At 35.4% G+C, this 25176-nt stretch overlaps 1 protein-coding gene across 4 annotated transcripts; it reads right to left on the reverse strand.

The window, feature by feature from the left end:
* Positions 1-1616: 1616 nt before the first annotated feature.
* Positions 1617-24648, reverse strand: gng12a (guanine nucleotide binding protein (G protein), gamma 12a). Of its 4 annotated transcripts, XM_051864716.1 has the most exons (5): positions 24540-24648; positions 24354-24447; positions 6712-6803; positions 6235-6343; positions 1617-2987 (listed from the first exon to the last, which is right to left on the reverse strand). In XM_051864716.1, exons 4-5 carry the CDS (start codon positions 6337-6339, stop codon positions 2862-2864), a joined length of 231 nt encoding a protein of 76 aa, XP_051720676.1. In that variant the 5' UTR covers positions 6340-6343; positions 6712-6803; positions 24354-24447; positions 24540-24648; the 3' UTR covers positions 1617-2861. The 4 variants fall into 4 exon arrangements, with proteins under 4 accessions (XP_051720676.1, XP_051720667.1, XP_051720658.1 ...); XM_051864707.1 differs by lacking the exon at positions 6712-6803 and having other exon boundaries at positions 24540-24644; XM_051864698.1 differs by having other exon boundaries at positions 24354-24601.
* Between the last annotated feature and the right edge of the window lie 528 nt (positions 24649-25176).

Consider the following 25176-nt stretch of genomic DNA (forward strand, 5'->3'; position numbering starts at 1 on the left):
TCTTTTGTCCTGCTTTAGTTGGCGTGACCACTGCATCTATTCATCAGATTCCTTTTTCAGCTGAAATGAATTGCTCAGGTTCAGCTTACTGTACCACTTGCTTACGTCAAGGTGAAACTTGCTGTCGTAAATCAGTTTGCTCTTAATTGTGCTGTGTGACAAAATGATACTACTCTGTAGGCCAAAAGTCACTGCGTAGCAAGTACGCAAGACATTACACAAGCTCAAATGAAGAACGGAAGTGTCTAGAGGCGCCTCAAAATGTTTAGAAGGTGTGGTTGCGATCACATGACTGGCACATATTGGGTCAGGTTTACAGACACCACATACCAGTAAATCAGTTGTGTAACCCACCACTTCCTATACAAAGGTAAAGCAACGTTTGGCTGATATTAGGCCGATGCAAGGCAGGTAAACCCCGGTCATGTGACAAAGAAAACGGATTAAACTTGCCACTTGGTCAAAAACAAAATAACATTTCTCAAAGACAACTTGAATGCAACACATATCTCTGCAAATAGTAAATCAACCATGTAATCCTGATCAAAGGTCAGCTAGTCTCTCAACTTAAATAATGAATGTGCCTTTTAGGCGTTACTGCTCTTTGTAGGCAGTTTCAATTTTTTTTTTTTTTTTTTTTTTGACGTCACTAAAAAGGTTATTTTTAGACAGCAGGTACAACAAGGACAAGGTGATCGAACAACTGTTTTGTCACAACTTATGTCACTGCACCACTCCTTGAGCTCAGAATAACACAGCCCACATCAACTGTCCTTTACTAACAATCATTTCTGTCACATCTTTGATGGCAAAGATGTTTTTTTTTGTTGTTGTTTTTTTTGAGAGCCAAATCAGGATTATGTGACACTGAAAACTGGAGTAATGACTGCTGAAAGTTCAGCTTTGCCATCACAGGAATAAAGTACATTATAAAATATATGAAAATGGAAAACAAAAACTTTGGGGTAAAAGCATTGTTTTGCTCCCTTTGTGTACAATAAAGTATAATTCACCTATATGACTTTCTTTCTTCTTTGGAACAAAGATATCTAGCAGAATGTTCAAGCTGCTCTTTTACATACAGTAAAATGTGTCTGGAGTTACTGTTCACTTTCAGAGTAAGTTTACACAACAACAATGTACTAAAAATTAAAATTTTTCCCTTTGCGTTTTTCACGTACAGACGACATCAAAACGTTCCCCAGTCGCATGGATCCACGAAAACTACTAAAAACACTGTATTCTTCTGCCAGGCCAGTAGAACACTACACACCGATAGACTGAACGCATGTGCACAACGTCATCGTTTTCAGTAATTTGCGTTTTTGTAGTAACGTAGACAATAACCGTATCGGCTTCTAAAACATGCACTTTAAAACCTGTTTTAAAAAGTTTTCATTTTCAGGCCCTCAAAACGTCGTTTTCACGTAAGTGAACAACCAGAACGCGTAAAACGTTTTCCATTTTTAGTTTAAAATGATGTAGTGTAAACAGTCCCTCATTCTATGGAGAAAAAAAAAAAAAAAAAAAAAAAAAAAAAAAATCAAATTTTCAAATGACACACCATTATAATATAAATTTAGACATTAGATGCAAGAACACATGTATGCGAAGCATTTTGTTTTACCATTTCACAATTTTAATAAAATCTTTCTTTCAAGGTACAGTACGTATAGCACATGTTATGAAGGCTTGCAAAAATACAGAAATTAGAAAAGAAAAAAAAACAAAAAAACTTTTTTTCCTTCACAGAGATACTGAGGTCACAGGGATTTGGTTGTGAGTCTCAAATACTGCATAACTTCTTTGATGTCTCTAAAATAATACAGACGTTGCAGCATCAATATATGGTTTCTTGGCCCATTCAAGGTGTGAAGGTTAACGTAACGTTTCACGACTGCCCTGTTTGGAAAAAATCCATTCAATTCATAAACAAGATCAAACAGCAGTGGTCTTCTTTAAAAAAAATGTGCCTTGGCAGAGGAAAGAAATGTTTAAATCAGAAGGAAAATGCACTTTAAATCTAAAGCATCATCAGAATAGAAAAGTTACTCAGGGTCAACAGATAAAAAGTCTCATCTTTTCATTTGTATACATCTGTGATAAGTAAGGAATGCTTTGAACAACCTAAGGCACATGGGTTTGAAAGTGCAGGGTAATGGAATCAGTTCTCTTTTCTCATAAACCAATCTAATAACTTTTCTCTAATGGCTTTGAGTTTGCACATAGTGGTACTGCCTTTCATTGAAAACAAATCAGTATTTGTGTGATGTGATATCGCTTACTATATTGTTTTATTTACCCAGCATGCACTTGACCATTGGTGATTGCAGAAGCCCCATCAGATTCATTATCCAGTATGAAAAATGGATCTTTTAATTCCATTTATTTCAGTCAGTCCCTTTGCTATGACATTATTTATAGATGCTACTAGAGGAATATTTAACCCAAGTCTACTTATTAGACATTAGGAGGGATTTAATCAGTTAGTGTAGTTGGTAGCTCTTTATATTTCAACCAAAAAGTTTAACTAAAGTCACCATTCGGTGGAAAGAGGAACTTAAATCACATAATCGAAGCAGTTTAGATGTTTTAGAACGGTGTTATTTCCTGGAATGACTTCAGTTTGGCCCAAACAACCAATCAGAAGACAAGGGATGCTGGTAAATATGAGATGCGCTGCTAATCATTACCAAAATGGCAATTAATTAGTACTGATTGGAGTTTATTTACAGTAATAAATACTGTAAGAGCTAAATATAGTTAAGACATGGCACAAAGTTATACTAAGGAGCTAGAGCTGGACTTAAGGCAAAGTTGAGTAGAAGTAATTAAATAAGACGACCGTAGTGTTAGTTACACTACAATATAGTGCAGGGCTTTTTGTCCTTGAAGGGGTTTTCTGAGGCAGGGATGCCCATGAGCAGGGGGTCGTATTTGGCGTTTTCTCCACAGTAACGCATGAGGTCAGCAGAGGCCTTGGATACCTGGATAAGACAAGTCAGAATGTGAAAAAGGTTCTTGCATATTTTTTTTTTATATTTTTTTAAATTAATTTAACCATTTGATTCACTAATTATTAAATCACAAATAAACTATAGCTTACTCTTTCTATTTACTTCAAAACAAGAATTTACACTACCATTTAAAAGTTTGGGCTCGCAAGATTTTTTTAATGTTTCTGAAAGAAGTCTCTTATGCTCATCAAGGCTGCATTTATTTGATCAAAAATACAGTAAAAGCAGTAATAATATGAATATATTAAAATAAAAAAGTTATTTTTATAATTAATATATTTGTTAAATGTAATTTATTCCAGTGATGACAAAGCTGAATTTACAGCATCATTACGCCAGTCTTCTGTGTCACATGATCCTTCAAAAAATAATTCTAATATGCCGATTTGATGCTCAAGGAACATTTCTTATTATCAATGTTGAAAGCCGTTGTCCTGCTGAAAACCACAATACATTTTTGAGGTTTCTTCTTATTCTGATGAATAGAAAGTTCAAAAGAACCAGCATTTATTTAAAATACTGGGTGTGTCTCAGTCAGTTCGCTAGCTTCCTTTGTCATGAATCAGTATATCGTGTTCACAAATTCAGGCACTGGTAACGACAGGCAACATTTCTGGCAACATAACATCCTCATTGTACAACATCACTACTGGTTTTTAAGAACAGCTGCAGAACTGATGACTTTGACATTTTTTTTAAAAATGTTATTAAAGTACATTACGATAAATACTTTGCTTGTTACATATACATGCATGTTTATGCTGAAATATAATTAAATAATGGTTTATAAAAAATAAAAATAAAAAATCTATTAAGTATCATTACGTAGTGACTTCAGAACTTCCATTAGGTAGGGGTCTCCAAACTCAGTCCTGGAGGGCCACTGTCCTGCAGAGTTTAGCTCTAACCCCAATTAAACACACCTGAACCAGCCAATCAACGTCTAATTAGGCATACTAGAAACTTCCAGGCAGGTGTGTTGAGGCAAGTTGGAGCTAAACTATACAGGACAGTGGCCCTCCAGGACCGAGTTTGGAGACTCCTGCGTTAAGGGAACATGCTCGATGCTCCCTGGTTTTCACTGTGCATTGTGGTACTTTTTTAAGAAGGCGAACATTTCAGTATGTGGTTCAGCCCTTAAAATGGCTGACTAACTGATCAGTGCCTTTAATATTTAACTAGGGAGCTGATTGAGACGCACCCATTATTTTTTTTGGCAGCGGCTATTTACACTAAGTGACAATAGCAGCATTTTCTTAGCGATATGCTATTTACACTAGGTGAAAATAGTGATAGATTCTATTTACAGCATGTATCAGTTCTTTCTTTGCAATAAGAGTAAATAGTAATTAGATTCTATATATTAGCTGATAATGGTTGCACCTCAGTATTTTGTACATTAACAGGATGTAATGATATCATAGAATATAGTTATATTTATTAAAATTATTAAATGGATGCTGCCTTATTGGGAGAGTAAAAACCCTCCCTACACCTTTCCCTAACCCTACCCAATAAACACTTTTAATATTATTAAACACTCATTCGCAGTTTGTTTCCACTTTTAGAACATTATTTTCATTTTTATTGAAAAATGCGAGCTCCGGAAAAGGCGGATTCGATCCCGCGTTGATTGCGTTAAAAACCAGGTTTGTGAGCCTTACTCGCTACTGCTACACCACTGAAGACTTGAATTATGTGCGTCATTTTTAAAACTTGAGTGGCCCAACCAGACATTGGTGGGCAGAGCTAGTGTAAATAGCGTTTGCCAACAAGGGACGCTATTTGCACTTAGTGTAAATAGACACTCCATTATTTTATTTTTTGTAACATTATAAATGTCTTTAGAGACATTTTTGATCAATTTAATGTATATTTGCCAAATAAAAAGTATTCATTTCTTTTATTAAAAATCTCACTTACCCCAAACTTTTGAAGGGTATCATTACCATAACCTTTTTCAAAAATAGTTTCCTATGACTATCACATACATGCACATATCTTTACTGTATGTCTGTATTGTACATCTCTATTGTTCTATTTTTACCAAATCAAATAAAAGCATATAAAATTGGAAAAAAAAGAAAGAAAAAAAAAAAGTATAATATTAAAACATATTTAAATGCATGGTGTTCACTACAGTAGACAGATGTATTTGCAAATAACTACACTCTTAAAAATAAAAGTTCTTTATTGGAATTAATGGTTCCATGAAGAACTTTTAACATTTTAAACTTTTAACACAAACAGTTCTTAATAGTGGAAAAATGTTCTTTAGATTATTAAAATACTCAATACAAACAAACAAATAAATAAATTAATTAATTAATTAAAAAAAAAAAAAAAAAAAAAAAAAAAGGGTTATTTGGGGAACCAAAAATGACTCTTACTCCATTGCTATGAAAACCCATTTTTGGAACCTTTATTTTTAAGAGTGTACCAACAAATTAATTAATAATGCCTGTATAAAAACGCTCCATATTTTTGATTGTTAAAAATGTGTAATCACCTGGAATAAAATATATTCTAGAGGTATTTGGTGTTTCGCCACTTTCGTCAGCCATGTTGTTTATATTTTGTTGTTAAAAAAAAATTATATATATATTATATTATATTATATAATATATATATATATATATATATATATATATATATCATAAAAAATATGTGTGACCCTGGACCCAAAAAAACAGTCATAAGTCGCACTGGTATATTTGTAGCAATAGCCAACAATACATTGTGTGGGTCAACATTATCGTTTTTTTTTTTTTTGCCAAAAATCATTAGGATATTAAGTAAAGATCATGTCCCATGAAGATATTTTGTAAATTTCCTACCGTTAATATAAAAAAAAAAATATATATATTTTTGTGAGTGGATATGCATTGCTAAGGACTTCATTTGGACAACTTTAAAGGTGATTTTCTCAATATTTTGATTTTTTTGCACCCTCAGATGTCGGCCAGATATTGTCCTATCCTAACAAACCATACATCAATGGAAAGCTTATTTAGTCAACTTTCAGATGATGTATAAATCTCAATTTCAAAAAATTGACCCTTATAACTGGTTTTGTTGTCCAGGGTCACATATGGAAAGGGTCAAAGGTGATCATCTATGGTGATAAATAAAATGTCTCAAAAGGTATGTTCACAGTAATGGACACCAGCATTAGAGGGCTAATTCACTCACAAAATAGACTCGCAACAAAACATACCTTTATCCTCTCAATACTGGCCTCGACTTTCAGCTGCTGTACCATCCTCCTAACATGTGCCAGGTTGTTTGAGCCCGCCATTTTAGAGGACATTTTTGAAACCATATAACTGCAACAAAAAACACACAAACACAAAACATGCAGTTACAGAATCTACAGATGTCATAAAACACTTATATGTTGTTATATGCCAGTGTCAAAGAACAGAACATATCTGACGCATACAGCGGAAGAAAGTTATGACAACATCGCATTGACAAATCCTTCCTCCAAACTTGTTATACAGTAACAAATGAAATCTAGAACAATTCTACAAAAACGAATGCAAAAGAAAACAGTCTTCCTAAAATAAAAACATCTGACTGTACGGTCATCAGTTAACAGGGACTTCAGTATTCTGTACTGCCCTCTACAGTCCCACACCCCTTACCCACACAAACTAGAAGGTTATAAACTCAATACACAATAGCTACTTACTGACAGATACTCAATTGATGCTTAATTCTCTGCAGATAAAATGTCGAAACTTGTTCAGGAAGCAAAGTAATACTGGAATTCAAGTGATTGTTCTGTGGAAAACAAATTATGCCATGAGCTTTTAGTAGCTAATAGCAACCACATTTAAATTCATCATAATGACAGTACTATTTAATATACATTTCTGTCATTCCTTGCTTTCATTTCAAATATATTATGCCACTCATGCAAATCAAACCTGAAAGGCTAGAATCTTTTAACAGGATAAACAGGATAAAATGAATGAATAGCTTCTTCATTTAAAGCAGGGATGGGTCAAGTTAAGATTTCTTATCATCTAGTTATGATTTTATTTTTTTTCAGTTTATAAAAATATCTCTCTGCATTCTGTTCTCAGTCGATTTTACTTGCAAGAACACATTCTACGCCATAAGAAACGCGTCTGTAATCAGGTCAGGTGAATCAAAACAGCATAATAACTAATTCAAAAGTTCCTGTAATGTATTATGTAAAATCTGTTTCCAGCTTCTTGCATTCCCTAAAGACAACTGGAATACTTCACGAGTAAAGCACAATGATATAGTCTACTCATAAACACTATAGCAAAATACAAAAGGTTTATTTTCACTGACTTCTGGGTACAGGAAGAGGAAATAATCGCAGAGCTGTTTTCGTCTGAAGGTGTTTTAGGTTTCTAGTCCTCAAAGACAAAACATTTTTTTTCAGATGGGACATGTCCTACTTTACCTGGCTTGAGGAAGTTTGGCAGTGGCATGAAGTCACACACTTACAAAACCAGGACAGTGTTACAGTGCTCTATATGGGGAAAGCTTACATAATCACAAATGCTCATCCAGAATATACAGACCACAGTCGACAAACTGCAGGAGACTGTGTCTGCACTACAACTGCCCAGTTTAAGCTATTCAACTTCATTTATGCCAAAGAAACTCGTTCAAAAAAGCAGTTGCTATCACAAGAAATAGAAGTTCACCAAAAATCATAGCTTTTCCAATTATTGTTTATGGCATGAAACAGGTTTGGGAAAAATCTTTAGGTCATTTCCCATTGCTATTATACCCATGAAGTCAGAGAGGAACATTCCGATGTTGTCTAAATAAATACTGGAACATTCAGGCTAAATATAGTAACAGAAGATACAAAGTACACTGGTTGCCCTCATTTACAGTACACAATATAGGAAGACAATCTGCACAGATAAGTGTTCGTCTCAGAAAATGTGCTGATGACTTTATGTTCTGCATACAGGTATATGGATGTGTGTATGGGTGGTACACTTTTGGAGAGAGCACAAAACATGTCCCCGTCTCAGTGGTGCCCTATTAGCCCTGAGGTCACCAACAGCTGCAGCTAGACAGTTCATCAGCAGATGTAATCAGCTGCTCCTGCTAACTGCTCGCTTAGTCATGTGACCTGACACCAGCACGCCCTGATCAACCGACCGTAGAAATGCAACTCATTCTCACTCAGCATGTACTATTGTGACTATTCAGCACATTCAGACTTGCATCACCTGAAGGCAGCAAAAGAATAGTGTTCAAATTTTAGGTAAGCTCTGGTTTTAAGCATTAGACATACTAGGAAGATAAAACAAATCACAATTCAATACGCAAAAAAAAATGTGTTATTATTTAGTGCGCAAACAGATTTAAGAAAGAAGTCCAACTGCAACTTAATATACAAATATTACGACAACGTCATCAAAATCTGTTATGTCTTTGAATGCTGAACATTATATGAATCTAAGTCCATTTTACATTTCGGAAAAAAACCAAAAAAAAAAAAAAACAAATGAATCCAGGGCTGAAATTAACTACTAAACAAAGTTTGAATGGCTTTTGGCTGAATTACTTGCACACGTTTATGGCAGTGCTTCTCAACCAAGAGGCCCTTAGATGTCTTAAAATTTCAGATTTTTAAATACTTTCTAAATACATATTAATGATACTGTGAACTATTCATCCATGTGTTGTTTTTTTTTTTTTTTATGTATTAAATTGTTAAAGTCGGCATGAAACAGAAGTTGCGATTGTTATTTTTTCCTATATTGTGTCGCATCTTCGAATGAAACAGCTTCTGAAATTAAAAAAAAAAAAAAAAAAAAAAAAAAAAAAAAAAGGTAGGGCAGGGCTTGATTTCATCCTTCGGGAACTGATTGGATCGTTGGAAGTTGGGCGTTGCTAACAAAATGGAGGCAGAAACGAGACGATAGCCCTGCCCTCGCGCCATAGCACATGACAGGAAGAGAAGAGAAGTCGCTTCGAGGGGGGAGGGAAGGTTAACGTTTTTGATTAAATATTATGAGGGCACATGAATTAAAAAAAGAAAAGAAAAAAAAATCATTTATAATAAACGCTACAATATTACATAAAAAATAAGAATGGTCAATTTTGATTTCATTTTCATGTCATAATTTGATCTTCCTGTGAAATGACTTCTCTCTGGTGACGTATGCCAGACTTCTCCAATCATTTTGTACGCATAAACCCCGCCCCTTTCTTACAATTGACTGCAAGCTCGTATTCAGATCTGCCTCAATCCAGTCAACAACCGATGGAAAGTACCTATCCTATTTCTTTTTATTTTTCAATATTCCTATTCCCTCAGACGCATGTCACAATATGAAAGATATGAACTGTCACTACTTCCATTACATCGCGACTTTAAAATGTCATTGTGTATTTCAGATCACATGCAACTAATTCAACAATTTAAACATGAAAATTCTTCTGACAATTTTTTTTCATGGCCGCATAAACCCCTCAAAGTGTCAGGTGATAAAATGATTATGCTACTAAATTTTGTGGGGGGGCAAAGATATTTGCATAGAAAGATATTCCTTTGAAAAAAAGACATGCTGAGTAGAGTAAGTAACAAGTTTAAGTAATAAATAATGTATGCAATAACAAATTCTACATCTGTGGCATTGGGGATTTACTCTATGAAATGGTGAACTCTATGATGAATGATTGACATGAGAGATGTAAAGATAACCGGCCTAATATCTTACAACCATCTCTCTTTCTCCAGAGTCTTCGAACAAATTTATGTGGGACTTTTTAATGGAGCAAATGAAATTTTATTATTAGGTAGGGCAGAGGTCACTTCTACAGAAAGCAGTCTGCTAACCCCCAGGGTCCAGTTCTATAGAAACAGAGATCTGCATGCATAGTCAAATGTGAAGTGGTTTGAGATCTGACAAACAGAAATATTGCCCAACCGTTATTCTACAGAAAGCATCAGACTAGACTTTTTTTTTTTTTTTCCATATTACATGAAAAGGGAGTCAACATCTAATCAGTAAACTGCATAATTACACAGTACTCCCTACCGAGGAATAAAAGTGTGCAAGTATCTAATAAACACTCAGTACAACAGAATTCAGTATGTCCAGAATGAGACGTTTTATAGAGTTAGAAAGAACATTGCCTGTAATTTATTAATTTGTGTGTTTGTGTGTTTGTGTGTGTGTGTTTGTGTGTTTGTGTGTGTGTGTGTGTGTGTGTGTGTGTGTGTGTGTGTGTGTGTGTGTGTGAGAGAAAGTTCAAAAGAACAGCATTTATTTAAAATAGAAATATTTTGTAACATTATAAATGTCTTTACCATCACTTTTCATCATTTTAATGTCTTAGCTAAATAAAAAAAATTTTTTATTTCATTTTTAATTAAAACATAAAAAAAAAAAAAATTGTTTACTTGTAACATTTAAAAAAAAAAAAGTTTTTAAATGTTACAAATGAACAACATTATAAATGTACAGTTTATAAAATGGATGTTCATAATGGGATTGACCAAGTATTCTATTTAACAGTCTTTTTAAATTATTAGTGTTTTTAAAAATTAATTTTAAATAAAGCAATAGGCCAAGAAGCCATGGTTTACATTGAATTTATAACAGCTAAGGGGCATTGTTTGGCACGACGCGGAGCGGAGTTTCACGGGGCTTATTGCTTTTATAAAATGGTTACCACACAATACAAACATTAAAGCCAAAAAATATCTATCAATTCAACTTTCATAAAGTAAAATTATTAAAAGGCTTCCTTCTGCTGGAAAAAATAGTTCCTGACCATGAACAGAAGTTACATTTATTATGCCATTAGATGACGACAAATATTGTCTTTATGAGCGAGTCACTCAGTCGCAACGACTTTTATATTGAAACTTGTTGTGAACATGGAACAAGACGCAAATGACAAATGCTTTGACTAACGCTGTCAATGTCAGCAGGGCACGGGAAAACCCATTAAATGTTAAAAGGACAAGATCGCAGCAGACATTCACAGATTTTTTATTATGAACATAGGACTGACCTGAAGGAAAATGCTAAATTTGAATGCAGGTAATACACTCGGCCACTCGATATCTCACTCACAGTACTCTTCTACATAATGCAGTAAGCTTAAAATGAACAAAATCAACAGAGAACAAACATGTGTTTATGTTGCTAAGAGTGGTTGCTAAGACAGACGCAGCAACATACACATTCAGTGGCGCAGCGATACTAATGTAATGCGGTCAGCTGTATGTTTTCGGGAATTTTACAATGGCTACGAACGCGGCTCAACCAATCAGAAACAAGGGCCGGAATTATCCGTTTTATAATGAGCATTAGATGACAACAAAAAGATAATCTAATCTAAAATGGAGGAAATGAGCATGAACAATTAAATATAATATATAATAATATAATGACCGACACCAATAAATTAATATTAATACATTAATTAATTTATTAATAAAATAAAAAATAATTCAATAAATAAATATCAACCTATATACAATATGATACCAATGTACTGTATGTACAAGTTTAACACACACAAAAAAAACCACATTAACATATTTAATAAACAATCTCTGCAAACTAATTGGGAGTTTTATAGAAAGAAAGAAAAAAAAAAAAAACCTAATCCATTAAAAGCATTGTAGCACAATCAACGAGGCCAGTTTGCTGTAGTATTTAACAACTATAATCTGATTTGCAACCAACAGTGTAAAGCACAAAAGGTGATGTCATGCACTTGCCCAAGCATCATGCAGTATTAATGGCCAAGTCAAAAATAGCCACTGTGCAGTGACTCCCAGCAGATGGGAATATGTGAACAAGTCCTCAAAAAAAGAGCCAATCCACACTGAACAACACAGGGCCAGGGCTACAATAATGGGCCATTATCAGGCAGTGCCTGGGGCCTAAACAAACACCAGCTCTTGGAGATAATGTCTCATGTACGTCAGCATGCGTGCGGGCCTGATAACCAGGAGCTGTGTGTCGAGGTTTCACCCCTTGGAAAACAAATAGCTTTGTCATGAGGGGGATGAACTGGTGCAGAGGTAGTTCCCAAAGTCAAGCAACCCAGGAAAATTCTGGGGGTGGGAACATTTGGAAAGCGAAAGAACTGTATTTTTGTTCTTCTTTTGTGGTTTAAGAGGGAATTACATGAGAAAGAGAGAGAGAGAGAGGGAGAGGGAGGATGCAGCTGTGAACGAGAGGTTGTGTGTATATCAATGGGCATGATGCCAGATATGCTGGTGCAACAGAGGTGCAATAAAACTCCCGTCCATTGTGTTCTCTGCCTACCACCCCCCTCTAAATGCCCCCATTCATCTCAGCAGCTGAGAAATGCACAACTATTCAAACTTCGAACAACAAACTCACCCCAACAGAGCTCTGCGTTTAGACTACAGCTCTAAAACAAAGCAGTCTTTATGAAGCCCCAGCCACCGGCAGCTCCACTGTGTATGAGTACATCAGATTATATATCGCTATCCGAGGCCAAAGGTCTGCACTTGGCTCCTCCCAGTTAATATGCTGGATGGCTCAATAACAGGGAAAACACTGTAATGTCACACAGCAGCGACTGAGTTTGGGTTTTTACAGGGAGGGTCTTTGTGCCGAGGGGCTCCACTATGGGAAAATTGAGACAAGAAAACAAGCAGAAATGTAGAATGAGAGAAAAAAAAAAACTTGCTGTGAGATTATGGAAAACAAATTATCTTTAAAAAGATAATATTAAAGGGATAGTTCACCCAAAAATGTTCATTTACTAACCTTCATATTGTTCCAAAATTGTATGACTTCCGTAGAACACAATGTATTTAGAATTTTTTTTTTAATGTTCTTTATGTTCTTTATAATATTTTCTTTTGTGTTCAGCAGACGGATGAAAGTCATATAGGCTTGGAACAACATGAAAATAAGCAAATTATGACAATTTTCTTATAATGAAAATATTTAAAATGACAGTTTAACAATCGGTTAAAATAATGAGAAAGCATTAACTCATGCATTGACATAAGTTGCAACTAGAGGTTTATATCTTATAAGGTAAGTGAAACATTTGAAAATGAAACATTTAAGAGCCAAGTGAATTGAGTGAATTAATTAGAGATGCTTGTTCAGAAGCAGTTTAGTTCACATTTGATGCTATCATTCTAGTGTTCTTGATTGTTTCTGGATAATATACATCTCACTTCTGTTTTGTGAGAATATTCATGCTTGATTGAAAAAAAAAAAAGAAAGAAAAACTTAGTGTTCATTATGGTTACAACAGGTCACCAGAGTGACAGTTTCCCAGGTGAAAAAAAGTACATTTCAATAATGTACTTAAAGTGCTCTATTTTCGCACAATAATTTTGTACTTAATATACTAAAAATTCTTCTTTAGTACTTCTTAAGATAATATTAAGAACATATAAGTGTACTCAACTGTGCTATTTTGGGACACCATGAAATATGAACTAAAATGTGCTTTTAATATACTATCTCTGTATTTAAAAAATATATTTAGGTACCACTTGTAGTACACTATGGGTTAAAATGGTTATAAGTGGTATCTAAATACATTTTTTAAATACAGAGATAGTATATTAAAAGCACATTTTAGTTCATATTTCATGTCTCAAAATAGCACAGTTGAGTACACTTATATGTTCTTAAGATTATCTTAAGAAGTACTAAAGAAGAATTATTAATATATTAAGTACAAAATTAGTGCACAAAAATAGAGCACATTAAGTACATTATTGAAATGTACTTTTTTTCACCTGGGTTTATCCATGTTTTCCTTACAATCGATTCAACATTACAATTGGACTTCACTATGCTAAACAAAAACCAATAATATTTTAGTGATATTTGAATGTAAACACTTATTCAATTACTGTTGAATTAGAGATCATTTTAATCACAGTCTGGAGTCCTGCATGCTCTCATCTCTCCTTCAATGTAAGCATATGGGATTTTTTTGCACATTTTATAGTCACCAGGCTTAGAAAGGTAAATAATTTGAAGCACTATTTTGCAGGTTACCATCTTTAATGTTTAATACTTCAGGTTAGGAGTTTGTTCCAATCCCAGCAAGCACAATTAATGAATAGCGCCCCAGTCACAACAGTGCTCTCGTGACTATTGACATCTGAACAGTGTAGCTTACAGGAGAAAGGTTGTGTGCTGTGAAATGTCAAATATTTCCATAAAGACTGTGAAGAAGAGAACATATGGAATGAAGAGGAACATCAATGTAGGCTACTGTACAAGATAGAGCAACTTAGGAACACATGAAACAAGCTAAGAATAAATTGAGACCAATAGAGTATGACGTGCAAGATATGTTTTGCATGTATTTGCATAAACCATTCATATTCACAAAAATATACATGAACCTGTAACAATGAGCACACTAGCAATCACTTTTGTACAGCAAAGTGATAAGACTTCAAATGAAAAAAAAAAAAAAAAAATTATCTTATAAAAGAGAATGCATGCTTTGGTTAAAATGAAACCCTGTCAAGCCAGCCTCTCTTCACAAACTGAAAAGAATTCCACACATGAACGCCTCCAGAGTTTCTGCAGGTCACATGAACGTATGTGTCATCATGGGTTCAAAGATCCTTTCCATGAACTCATCAGCATGATGACACCCATATGATATATTGGTCACCTGGCTTCACAGCACCAAAAGTTTTCACCAATTGTGTCAGGTTTGTGCATAGAGCCCATAATATGGGGAAAAACCATTGCATGACAGGAAGTGCGACACCAAAAACATGTTCATTGTGAAGTAAACAGATTACAAACTCCACCTCTAGAAATACTATAGACTAAAACTAAATGTTTACATTTTCTGGAAATCTGAATGGTGCCACTGCTACAATACTAAGGTGTTGCAAGGGTATTCTGGGTGGTTGTTCACAGGCCCAAGTTGAAAAGGTGTACCCCCAAGTCTCTATGATAGTCCCTAAATTACCAAACTCTGGTCCCTCCTTCAATGCAAGTTTATGGGATTTTTTTTTTAAGTCCAAACACCTAGCACTAGTACATCTCTCCTCAACAACAAGTTTTAAAGGGTTAGTTCACCAAAAAATGAAAATTCTGTCATTTATTACTCACCCTCATGTTGTTCCAAACCTGTAAGACTTTCGTTCATCTTCGGAACAAAAATGAATATCTTTTGATGAAATCTGAGAGCTTTCGGAGCCTCCGTTGACAGCTATGAAACTACCACTTTGATGCTTCAAAAAGTTCATAAAGAGATCTTAAAACTAATCCTTATGAATTGAGCGGATTAGTCCAAATTTTCTGAAGAGACACAAACACTTGATGAACAGATTAAATTCAGGCTTTTATTCCATTATAAACATTCATCAACTCACACAGCAGTTGTGGTAAACGGAAGCTCAAGCATGTTCACTTGACATGCAAGAACCAATGAGGTTCATTCTCGTGTCGCACAGCACGTTTGAGCTTCTGCAAGATATAGGTTTGTGCTCACGCGTTAAGCAGGTTTGGTTGAGCTTCTGTTTAGGTTCGCTGATCAATATTTATATGTTGATAAAAGCATAAATTCAATCTGTTCATCATATAAAGTGATCCAATTCATATGGATTAGTTTTATGATCTCTTTATGAACATTTTGAAGCTTCAAAGTTTCAGTTGCGTAGCTGTCTATGGAGGGACAGAAAGCTCAGATTTAAATAAAAAAGATCTTCATTTGTGGTCCAAAGGTGAACGAAAGTCTTACAGGTTTGGAACGACATGAGAGTGAGTAATTAATGACAGAATTTTCATTTTCTTGGATGAACTATCCCTTTAATACTTAGGGTTAGGGATTTGTTCTGGAAGCCCATTTTCATCTTGGAGTAAGAAATGGAAAAGGTAATTGTGAGATAAAGTTTAAGTCACATTGTGAGAAATTACCAATTGTGAGAAATAAAGTCAGAGTTATGAGAAACAACATCACAATTGTGAGAAATTAAGTTGCAACTGCAAAACAAAGTCGCAATTTGTTTTTTACTCTGAAGTGGAAAATGCTTGCGTATTTCCTTAACCCTAAATGTGCAGTAAATTTGAGGTGAAAATTCCATATGCCAATTGAACCTGATGTGAAATATGCATGTGGAAATCTTTTGCCTTCACGCAAACTTCAAGATCTCAAATATTCCAAATGAATTGACTGAATTTTGCCCAATTAAAAAAAATAATAATAATAATAATAATAAATAAATAAATAAATAGCTGAACACTGGTAAATGTGACCACACTATAAGTATGAGTAATTCTAATAGTGATGCTTGCCTCATTAATCACAAGCACACAAGCATAGCACTATATAGTAAAGAAGTGATCTTTTAACCTTCTGATCTGGAGTCAGGCATGATGTCACTACAATTTTATGCCTGATATAATTAAGGGAAAAGGAAAGTACTTCAAAATACACTTTAGTTCCAGTTAAGCAGAGTTAGTCAAGGACAAAAGCACATGGAGCATGTGACTGGGGGAGAAGAAAACACACGGAAAGAGACTTCAGAGAAAAAACCTTTACACAGTGAAATGAAAAAGAAAGTGTTTCTAAAGTGAAAATATATGAGGTGGAATGTAGTACCCAAAATTTCTAACAAGGGGCATGACAAGAAAGCAACCAATGGCACATGGCCTACTTTGCCTACATGGGAAACCCCACAGAGAAATTGTTTATATCGGTTATGTTAAATTATCAATAAAAGTTATTTTTTCAATTTGCTAGGGATAGAGGACAAAAAGTCCCACAAAGTTTTTTAACTACAGTGTTAAAGGAGTTCCCCAAAACTCACACGAAATGAAACATTACTTACACTGTCCTACTAGGCTAGAGGGAATCCTGACACAGCATATAAAACATGCAAAATGTCTTTGCTGCGTCCCAGTATTTCACTACAGGATAATTCTTACATTTATTACAAAAAAATTCTGTGAATGTGTATTTTTAGAAGCAATAATTTTGAAACAAGGTGTCTGTTAAACATGAGAAAAAAAAAAAGAAAAAAAAAAAAAAAAGAAACACACTGACATCTGACATTTTTGTCAATACTGGGTTTGTTTTCCTTGTAACCCTTGTTCCTGGTAATCAAACGTCTTTGAATCTAAAATGAAGACTTGCTTCAGTTCTAACATCAAGTCCAGTTGGGGCTGCTTCACAAAGCAGGAAGAGAAAGTGAGATGATTGTCCCAATATAGAGGGCACTTGTATAGCTCCATGCCACCTGCACACTCCATTCTCCTCAAAGACGACAAGTGGGACAAAATACTTTGGGGCCCTACGGCCACCCTGAGTGTGAGCTTCTCCCACACAGAACCGCTCACAAAACTCCCTTCACAAGTCCCCCCAACAGGCCAACCTCACGTCTTTGAGGAAGCTTCCCAAACTTCTCATAATCCCTGTTTTGTTCCCCCTGACAGTGAACTTCCCCTTGGACTCTCACAGAGCTTTGTTTCCTCATCACAACCACCTGAGGGTGTTCACTGCAATGGGTACTTTCTCAGTTTACAGCATAAAACACCTTGCTGGATCAATGGCTTCCATTCATCAGTTGCCTCATGGGAGCCACTTCCTTGGGTCTTGCCCATCTCTACTCTCGGGGGGGATGCTCTCGCCACCTTCCCAACAGGAAGATAATTTTGGCAGATTCCTGTGCATCAGTGGAAGTTACGTCCAAATAAGAATAGGTGGGTTTGATTCCCAGAGGAAACATATACTGGAAAAATGTCAACCTTGAATGCATTCCACTTTGTTTTGAATAAAGGCGGAGATATCATAAACCGGAATCATTAAGTTCTTTATGATTCCCATCCCTACACAGAAAAGACATGCCTAAACTTCCTCACCTTTTTAGTACTCCCACTAACAATTGGGAAATCTATTATGCAGATAAAACTGTTGTAATCTGCTGTTAAATTCCTTAAATGTAATAAATGCAATGACAACATTTTTATGCTACTATATAAAGATAACTGTCACTACCAAATAAAGCAGCACCTCAAAAAGGATAAGAGCAGGTTATAGAGTAACAGAACCTTGTGTTGATATCTCTGACACATCTGTTATAAGGTCTCCATTTATGGTGAAATGCTGTGCCTTTGTATTGATTTAAAAAAAAAAGAAAACCTTTTAAGGTGAATTTGGACTAGTTTTTAACAGTTGTAGTTAATGAACAAATATGATATCTCAGAGTTACTCAGTATAAATCACTCTTAATGTTGGTGTCAGACAGCAAGGAAATGTAAACTTTGACCAACTGGTCTTGGTCAAGTTAAAAGGGGACGTATCATTCTGACCATCTGTCAGTGTTAATGTGCTATGTCTCGCCATGTGGGTCTGACCCCTACCAAACTCTACAATGGAAAACTGTGTCAAAAGGCAGCATTTTTTTTAACCATGACCTCATTGGACTTCATCCACAAAATCAGGAGTGCAGAATCAAGTGTGGTCCGCTAACGCCACCTTTTGGAGACAAAAGGTAGTGCAGGGCTGTAGCTCCCAAAACAAAATCTTTGTGGTCACAGGCCAGCATTTGAACATAAAAATCACTACCAGATATATATTACCAGCAGATGGCATCCTAGTATGTTGAGTTTGAGCTTGGCTACAGCGGGCACATGATCTGAAATCTTTAGCTTTAACAGTACAAATATTTCAATATTCCATAAAAAAAAAAAAAAATAAATAAAAAAAAAATAAAAAATAAATTGTATGTTCATAATGAATTACTAATTACAAACATAATATAGTAGTTATTTATTATTAATAATAATATTATATAATTATAATAAAAAAAAAAAATTCTACTTACTACTACTACTACTACTACTACTACTACTACTACTACTCAATAAAAATAAAGAATAATAAATAAAATAGTTTTTGATTAAGTACAGCACATCACACTACAGGACACCGTTGTCTTAACTTGAAATCTCATGTCATACAAATACGGCATCAATATTGCATGAAATGTGCCTTCTTAAAAATCACTGACAGAACTACAACTGAGAAAATACTACTGCTGCTGCTGCTTTAAATTAAAGAGATCTTTCATGCAGATACATATCTTATTTACAGACCAATTCAGATATGGATGGTATTTGAGACAAACAGGCCTGGAGGCACATGATGATTTTGACTAGGGTGAATAATAATTCCATTCATCAAACTGGGATGTGGGTGAATAACTGGCAGACATACAAAGTAGAGTCCACAAATTCTCAAAGACCTTAAGCCCATCAGTTCACCCCTCATATACACTGTACATTATATACACTCACCAGCCAATTTATTAGGTATACCTTGTAAGTACTGGGTTGGACCCCCTTTTGCCTTCAGAATGGCCTTAATTCTTCGTGGCATAGATTCAACAAGGTGCTGGAAACATTCCTCAGAGATTTTGGTTGACATTGACATGATAGCATCACACAGTTGCTGCAGATTTGTCGGCTACACATCCATGACGCGAATCTCCCGTTCCACCACATCCCAAAGGTGCTCTACTGGATTGAGATCTGGTGGAGGCCATTTGAGTATAGTGAACTCAATGTCATGTTCAAGAAACCAGTTTGAAATCATTTGAGCTTTGTGACATGGCACGTTATCCTGTTGGAAGTGTCCATCAGAAGATGGGTACACTGTGGTCATAAAGGGATAGACATGGCTGTGGCATTTAAACAATGCTCAGATAGGGGCCTAAAGCGTGCCAAGAAAATATCTCCCACACCATTACACCACCAGCACCAGCCTGAACCGTTGACGCAAGGCAGGATGGATCCATGCTTTCATGTTATTTTCACTAAATTCTGGCCCTACCATCTGAATGTCGCAGCAGAAATTGAGACTCATCAGACCAGGCAATGTTTTTCCCAATCTTCTATTGTCCAATTTTGGTGAACCCATGTGAATTGTTGCCTCAGTTAGCTGACAGGAGTGTCACCCGGTGTGGTCTTCTGCTGCTGTAGCCCATCTGCTTCAAGGTTCTACATGTTGTGCATTCAGAGATGCTCTTCTGCAGACCTCGGTTGTAACGAGTGGTTATTTGAGTTACTGTTGCCTTCCTATCAGCTTGAACCAGTCAGGCCATTCCCCTCTGATCTCTGACATAATAAACAAGACATTTTCACCCACAGAACTGGCACTCACTGGACATTTTCTCTTTTTTGGACCATCCTCTGTAAACCCTAGAGATGGTTGTGAAAATCCCAGTAGATCAGCAGTTTGTGAAATACTCTGACCAGCCCATCTGGCACCAACAACCATCCCATGTTCAAAATCACTTAAATCACCTTTCTTCCCCATTCTGATGCTCATTTTGAACTTCAGCAGATCATCTTGACCATGTCTACATGCACTGAGTTGCTGCCATGTGATTGGATGAATAGATATTTGCATTAATAAGCAGTTCAGCAGGTGTACCTAATAAAGTGGCTGGTGAGTATATACTGCAGTAACATGTATTACAATCTAAATTTACAATCTAAGCCAAAGAGAAACATGAATTATAGATGCTTGGATAACAGTTTTCACGTTTGACATGAGAACTAGGAAACTATTGACTAAAATGACACATGATCTTGTAATGCTATTATTGCACAATTTTAATCTTCCAAAGTCTTTTGATTTAGTGTGCAATTCTGAAGTCATGCAGCAGCGCTTTACATTTGTTGCTAATGGTATCAGAGGATGAAAGTGACTGCATGAGTCTGATCTTGGCAAAGACACTTCTCTGGAACAGCAGGAATGAGAAAGCAAGGTATGACACAAGTTGACAAAACCCTCATCACCCGGGAAGGCCACAACTCCAACCCATTCTAAATGCACCAAACTAAACATAATAGTCTGATCATAGCACTATAGCCAGTCTATAGAGACCATGTGCCAGTTATTTTAGTATAAATTTACAGTATTTTGAATTAGTTATATTTTCAGTTAAATTGTAGTAATTTTGTTATGTGGTTGTCATTTTTATTATTTTTTTTTGTTTTTTAATATATTTCTATTTAGCTGTAATTTATTTGTATTGCAATTTTAGTTTTAGTCATTTTAGTGCTTCAACTGAAACTTCTAATTTCAGCATTTCTAATTTTCAAAATTTTTCACCTAATAAAAATTTGGTTAACAACAACAACAACAACAACAACAACACTGCCACATGCCATTACAAAAGACTACAAAACGTCCACATCTAGTTCAAGAACATCTTTGGAAAGACATTTGGACATGACAGATATTCAAATAATTCCTTATTCAGTTCTACAGTGTATCTAGCTGTAAGGTTAGAGTGGTGATGACAGATAAATATAACTTCTTAATGTGGCTTCTGAGGAAACCAGAAGTGCAACACTCAAGTTTCTCAATCAAATTGAGAAAGGGTATGAACTATTGCAACAATTACGAACATTGCCTAAACGTTACAATGCCTCTTCAGGAGAGCTTCACAACAAACTTTATTTAAATTTTATTAGTCTTACAGCCTAGTAGATTAGTAGATATACACTGTATATCATAATCAAAAACTAAACAGAAGAAAGAGAAACTAAGCTAAAACTGCACATAGTTTTCAGAGTCAGCAGGGCATTTATATTTCCTTGTGTAATGGGAAAACACCAGTTTTGCAGGTTTTGAAAGTCTTTGCAGCCATATTCCAGCCAAATGTTTGAGAGCTGGTGGGTCTGGGGAAGCAGTAAACCATTGTTTAGAGTTTGTTGTTGAATTTTTAATTTTGTTTTGGGAAAGAAAAAAAGAAAGGAAAAAAAGAAAGGAAAAAAAAAAAAAGAAAAAAAAACTTTTGTTGGTTGGGTCACGCACATGCTGTAATGTAATTGTATTGCCGGAATTAACCCAATACTGATGATTCATGTGTAATGATACCAAAGGTACAACATGTCGCACAAAACATTTCTTAAGTTGAAGCAGAGCTGTGGTCAGTAGAGGTTTTGTCAGAGCTCTGTTTCCAGTCATATCCTCTGACTAACAGAAAGAACATAAACATAGAGGACAGATTTGAACAGTACTGTGGTTAATCACTGCAATGCTAACAGCCACCACCATCTCAAAGGGAAGTAGAGGGACTGTGTATCTGCCTTTTTTATTCATCCAAAAATAAAAAAAATCGGTCATTATTTACTTCTTATGTTGATTCATTATTAAAGTCTGTATGAAATGAAAATTCACCTGAACTATTTTCTAAATCCGTTACTGGTCTTACTGTGAATGATTCAAGCATTTTTTTTACTTTATAGAGTTTAATCAAAATGTCAAAACTGGATTTTCTGGTGAAATGACAGACTTTTCTCAGGTTTAGTCCAATTAAACCCATCCCTTTCTTGACTGCAAGCTTGCATTCAGATCTGCCTCCGGCAAATTAATAGAACCAAGTACCCAACCTATATTTTTCACTCGGATGTATGTCACAATATGGCAGAAAAGATCTGTTGCTACTTCCGTTTCATCACAACTTTACAGAATATCAATGCAGCTCTTAGCCTTTTCTCCATACAACAACCATTCATGTTGATCACATCTATCAAGCTTATATCAAATCAGGACGTGAATTTGCTGATTCTCCATAGGTTCATTCGAAAAATTCCGATTGGATTTTTACAATACCGTTTTCAATTGCAAGTAAAATCGGGTCTGTGGAAAGAAAGAGAAATATTGAGAGAACCCATGATTCAAGAATGCTAGTTATGTTTTAGGATATTTTATGTACGTGATATTTTACGTCACTAACATTTGGTCAACAGAACCACTGACGTTTGATGATTTCAAGTTGGATGTCGATGGCATGTTGCTGACTGGAAAGCTACAGTGAAAAATTAATTAAACTTTAGTCTGCTCATCACAAACACATTATACGACTCCAGAAGAATGGGAATATAGCACTCGAGTCATATAGTCTGCTTTTATGGTTTTTCTTCTTTGTCCATTTTGGACATTTTAGACACAAACAACATGGTGGGGAGTAAAAAAAAAAAATCTGTTTATGAGTAAAGTGTTCCTTTAAACAGTAACCTAATCTGATTTAGTAGTTCACTGACATCCTCAGGGCCATGTGTCTGCTTTCAAACGAGATCAGACTTGATTCAAGGCACTCTCCTCCCTATGAAGACAACATGGAAGTGTCTACTGAGCAGATAACATCGGACGGTTTCACTTCTCAAAAAACAAGGGCTCAGGAGGACGGTCCTTGATCAGTGTTTGATGAAAGAGAGAAATGAAGGGCGTCCTCACTGGGCTCAAATGGAGTCTGGGTCATTAACAGTGTAGTCATGTGTGCAAACCCCTTTCAGAGAGCCAAAACTAGGGGTTTAAACATATACTGGACTACAAGTTTCATAACCACAGCACATCCCCTATGGCAGGAGTTTTCCATTTTTTAAATGCCACTAAACCACAAATATGATCATCCTCATGTGAGGGTCCCCCATTCCTAAATTTTAAAAGACAGCTATATATTTTCATGTATAAAGAGTAAAGACCCAATTTATACTATATAAATGCGTATTATAAACGTGTAAAATATTATTTGGAAAATATTTTGTTTCTGTTACTTTTTTTCTACATGTAGTACTGTAAGATGTATTTTTTGTTTATTTATTTTAATACTACTTTTATTATTTAGTTATTTAAAGCAACATTTTTATTTATTTAAATCATTTATATTATTTATGTATTTAGATCAAGATGATTTATTTTAATGTTTACATTGTTACATCTAAACTTTTGCATGGACCCCCTAACACTCTCTTGTGGCCCCCTCAGGTACCCCGGACCCCAGTTTGAAAACCCCTGCTCTGACTTCAGAGAAAGAAAATTCAGTTATCTTGGTTTACTTGTAGTTTGACCTGAGGCAGTTTCATAGAAGTTGAGAAAGACTTTCTCAGACCAGAAAAGGATTTCTGGTGTATGTCAGTGTATTTTCATTTTCATAAAACAAACATACCAGAATAATTTTGGCCTACTATAACAATGATTCAAATACAGGAATTTCCCTCGCATACCAAAGGGTAGATACTAGGTATTCAATCAACTTTAACTTTGTAGTACATGAGTACATGATGTATTAAACCGTAAATAAGTAGGTGGCTATATTTCACATTGACTAAGACCTGTTGAATCGTAAGTTTGTTATCTGTTTCACAACTGGATATAAACTCCACCTTAAAGGATTACCAAGCGACAACTTTCTCTTTTCGACAGACAAATGTATCTAGGCCACAAAAATAAGCAATAGAGTTGCCACATCTCGTGTTACATATGAAATACAAGTAAATTAAATACGTAACACTCATCCGCCGTCGACAGTTTTACTCTTACCTTTAAAAAATCTCCCAAGCGTGAGTCCTGATAAATCAGTGAAGAAACGGAAAATACGACCCCGAATTGGTTTCACGTAAACTTCAAAAGATCCCTGTGAAAAAAAAATTGCCCGGAAAAAGGATCTCAATACTATTTTAAAGTTAATTGCATTCTTTATCACTATTGTAAATGTATTCTTGTTACTTTGTGAATGACACCGTTTGTAGCACTTCCACCTACGCTGACCAATCACAGTCGGCGTACGGCATGACGTCACCGTCGACCTTTCGAAGCCATCGAACTGTGGGAGACGCTGCAGATTGTTTTCCGCCTCTTTTATCCAGAATTCTCCCCAATTCAGGCGCCCTCCTTCTGTGACCCTGGGAACAATCAATCCTTGCCTTGATAAAATAGCAGGAATGTTGTTGCATTGGCCATGTTACTTTGGTACTGTCAGGAATTTGTCGTTGTAATTATGTCACTTTACATTAAGACAATGCCCTCAGATTGTAAATGTCGTTAAATATATCTCTTTTATAAGGTTTTCATTTCGCCAATACCAGTCACTCTTCACCCTGAAAGTCCTCTTTCCACATTTTACCTGTTCAATATCATTATATTTTCTGTCTCAAACATCAGCCTGAAACTCAGTTACACAAATAAAGCCATATGGAAATTGTTTAGGATTTTAAGATAAGTTCCCTCATTTTAAGTTGGTCTCATTAGTAGTTAGAAACACCATACAGATGAAAAAGCCACTTCATTTAATGCATGTGTGATAATGTATTTGACACATTATTTTGTATCAGATGGTGTTTGAGTCACATTTATTCACAACAGG

Source organism: Ctenopharyngodon idella, chromosome 2 (assembly GCF_019924925.1).
Source record: "Ctenopharyngodon idella isolate HZGC_01 chromosome 2, HZGC01, whole genome shotgun sequence".
NCBI classification, from domain to species: domain Eukaryota; kingdom Metazoa; phylum Chordata; class Actinopteri; order Cypriniformes; family Xenocyprididae; genus Ctenopharyngodon; species Ctenopharyngodon idella.

Bases quoted from the DNA above. Each gene is read 5' to 3' on its own strand.
- gng12a (XM_051864716.1), bottom strand. From the start codon at position 6,339: ATGGTTTCAAAAATGTCCTCTAAAATGGCGGGCTCAAACAACCTGGCA. The intron at 2,988-6,234 runs GTATGTTTTGTT...TGTCTTATCCAG, and splicing joins CCAGTATTGAGAGGATAAAG to GTATCCAAGGCCTCTGCTGA.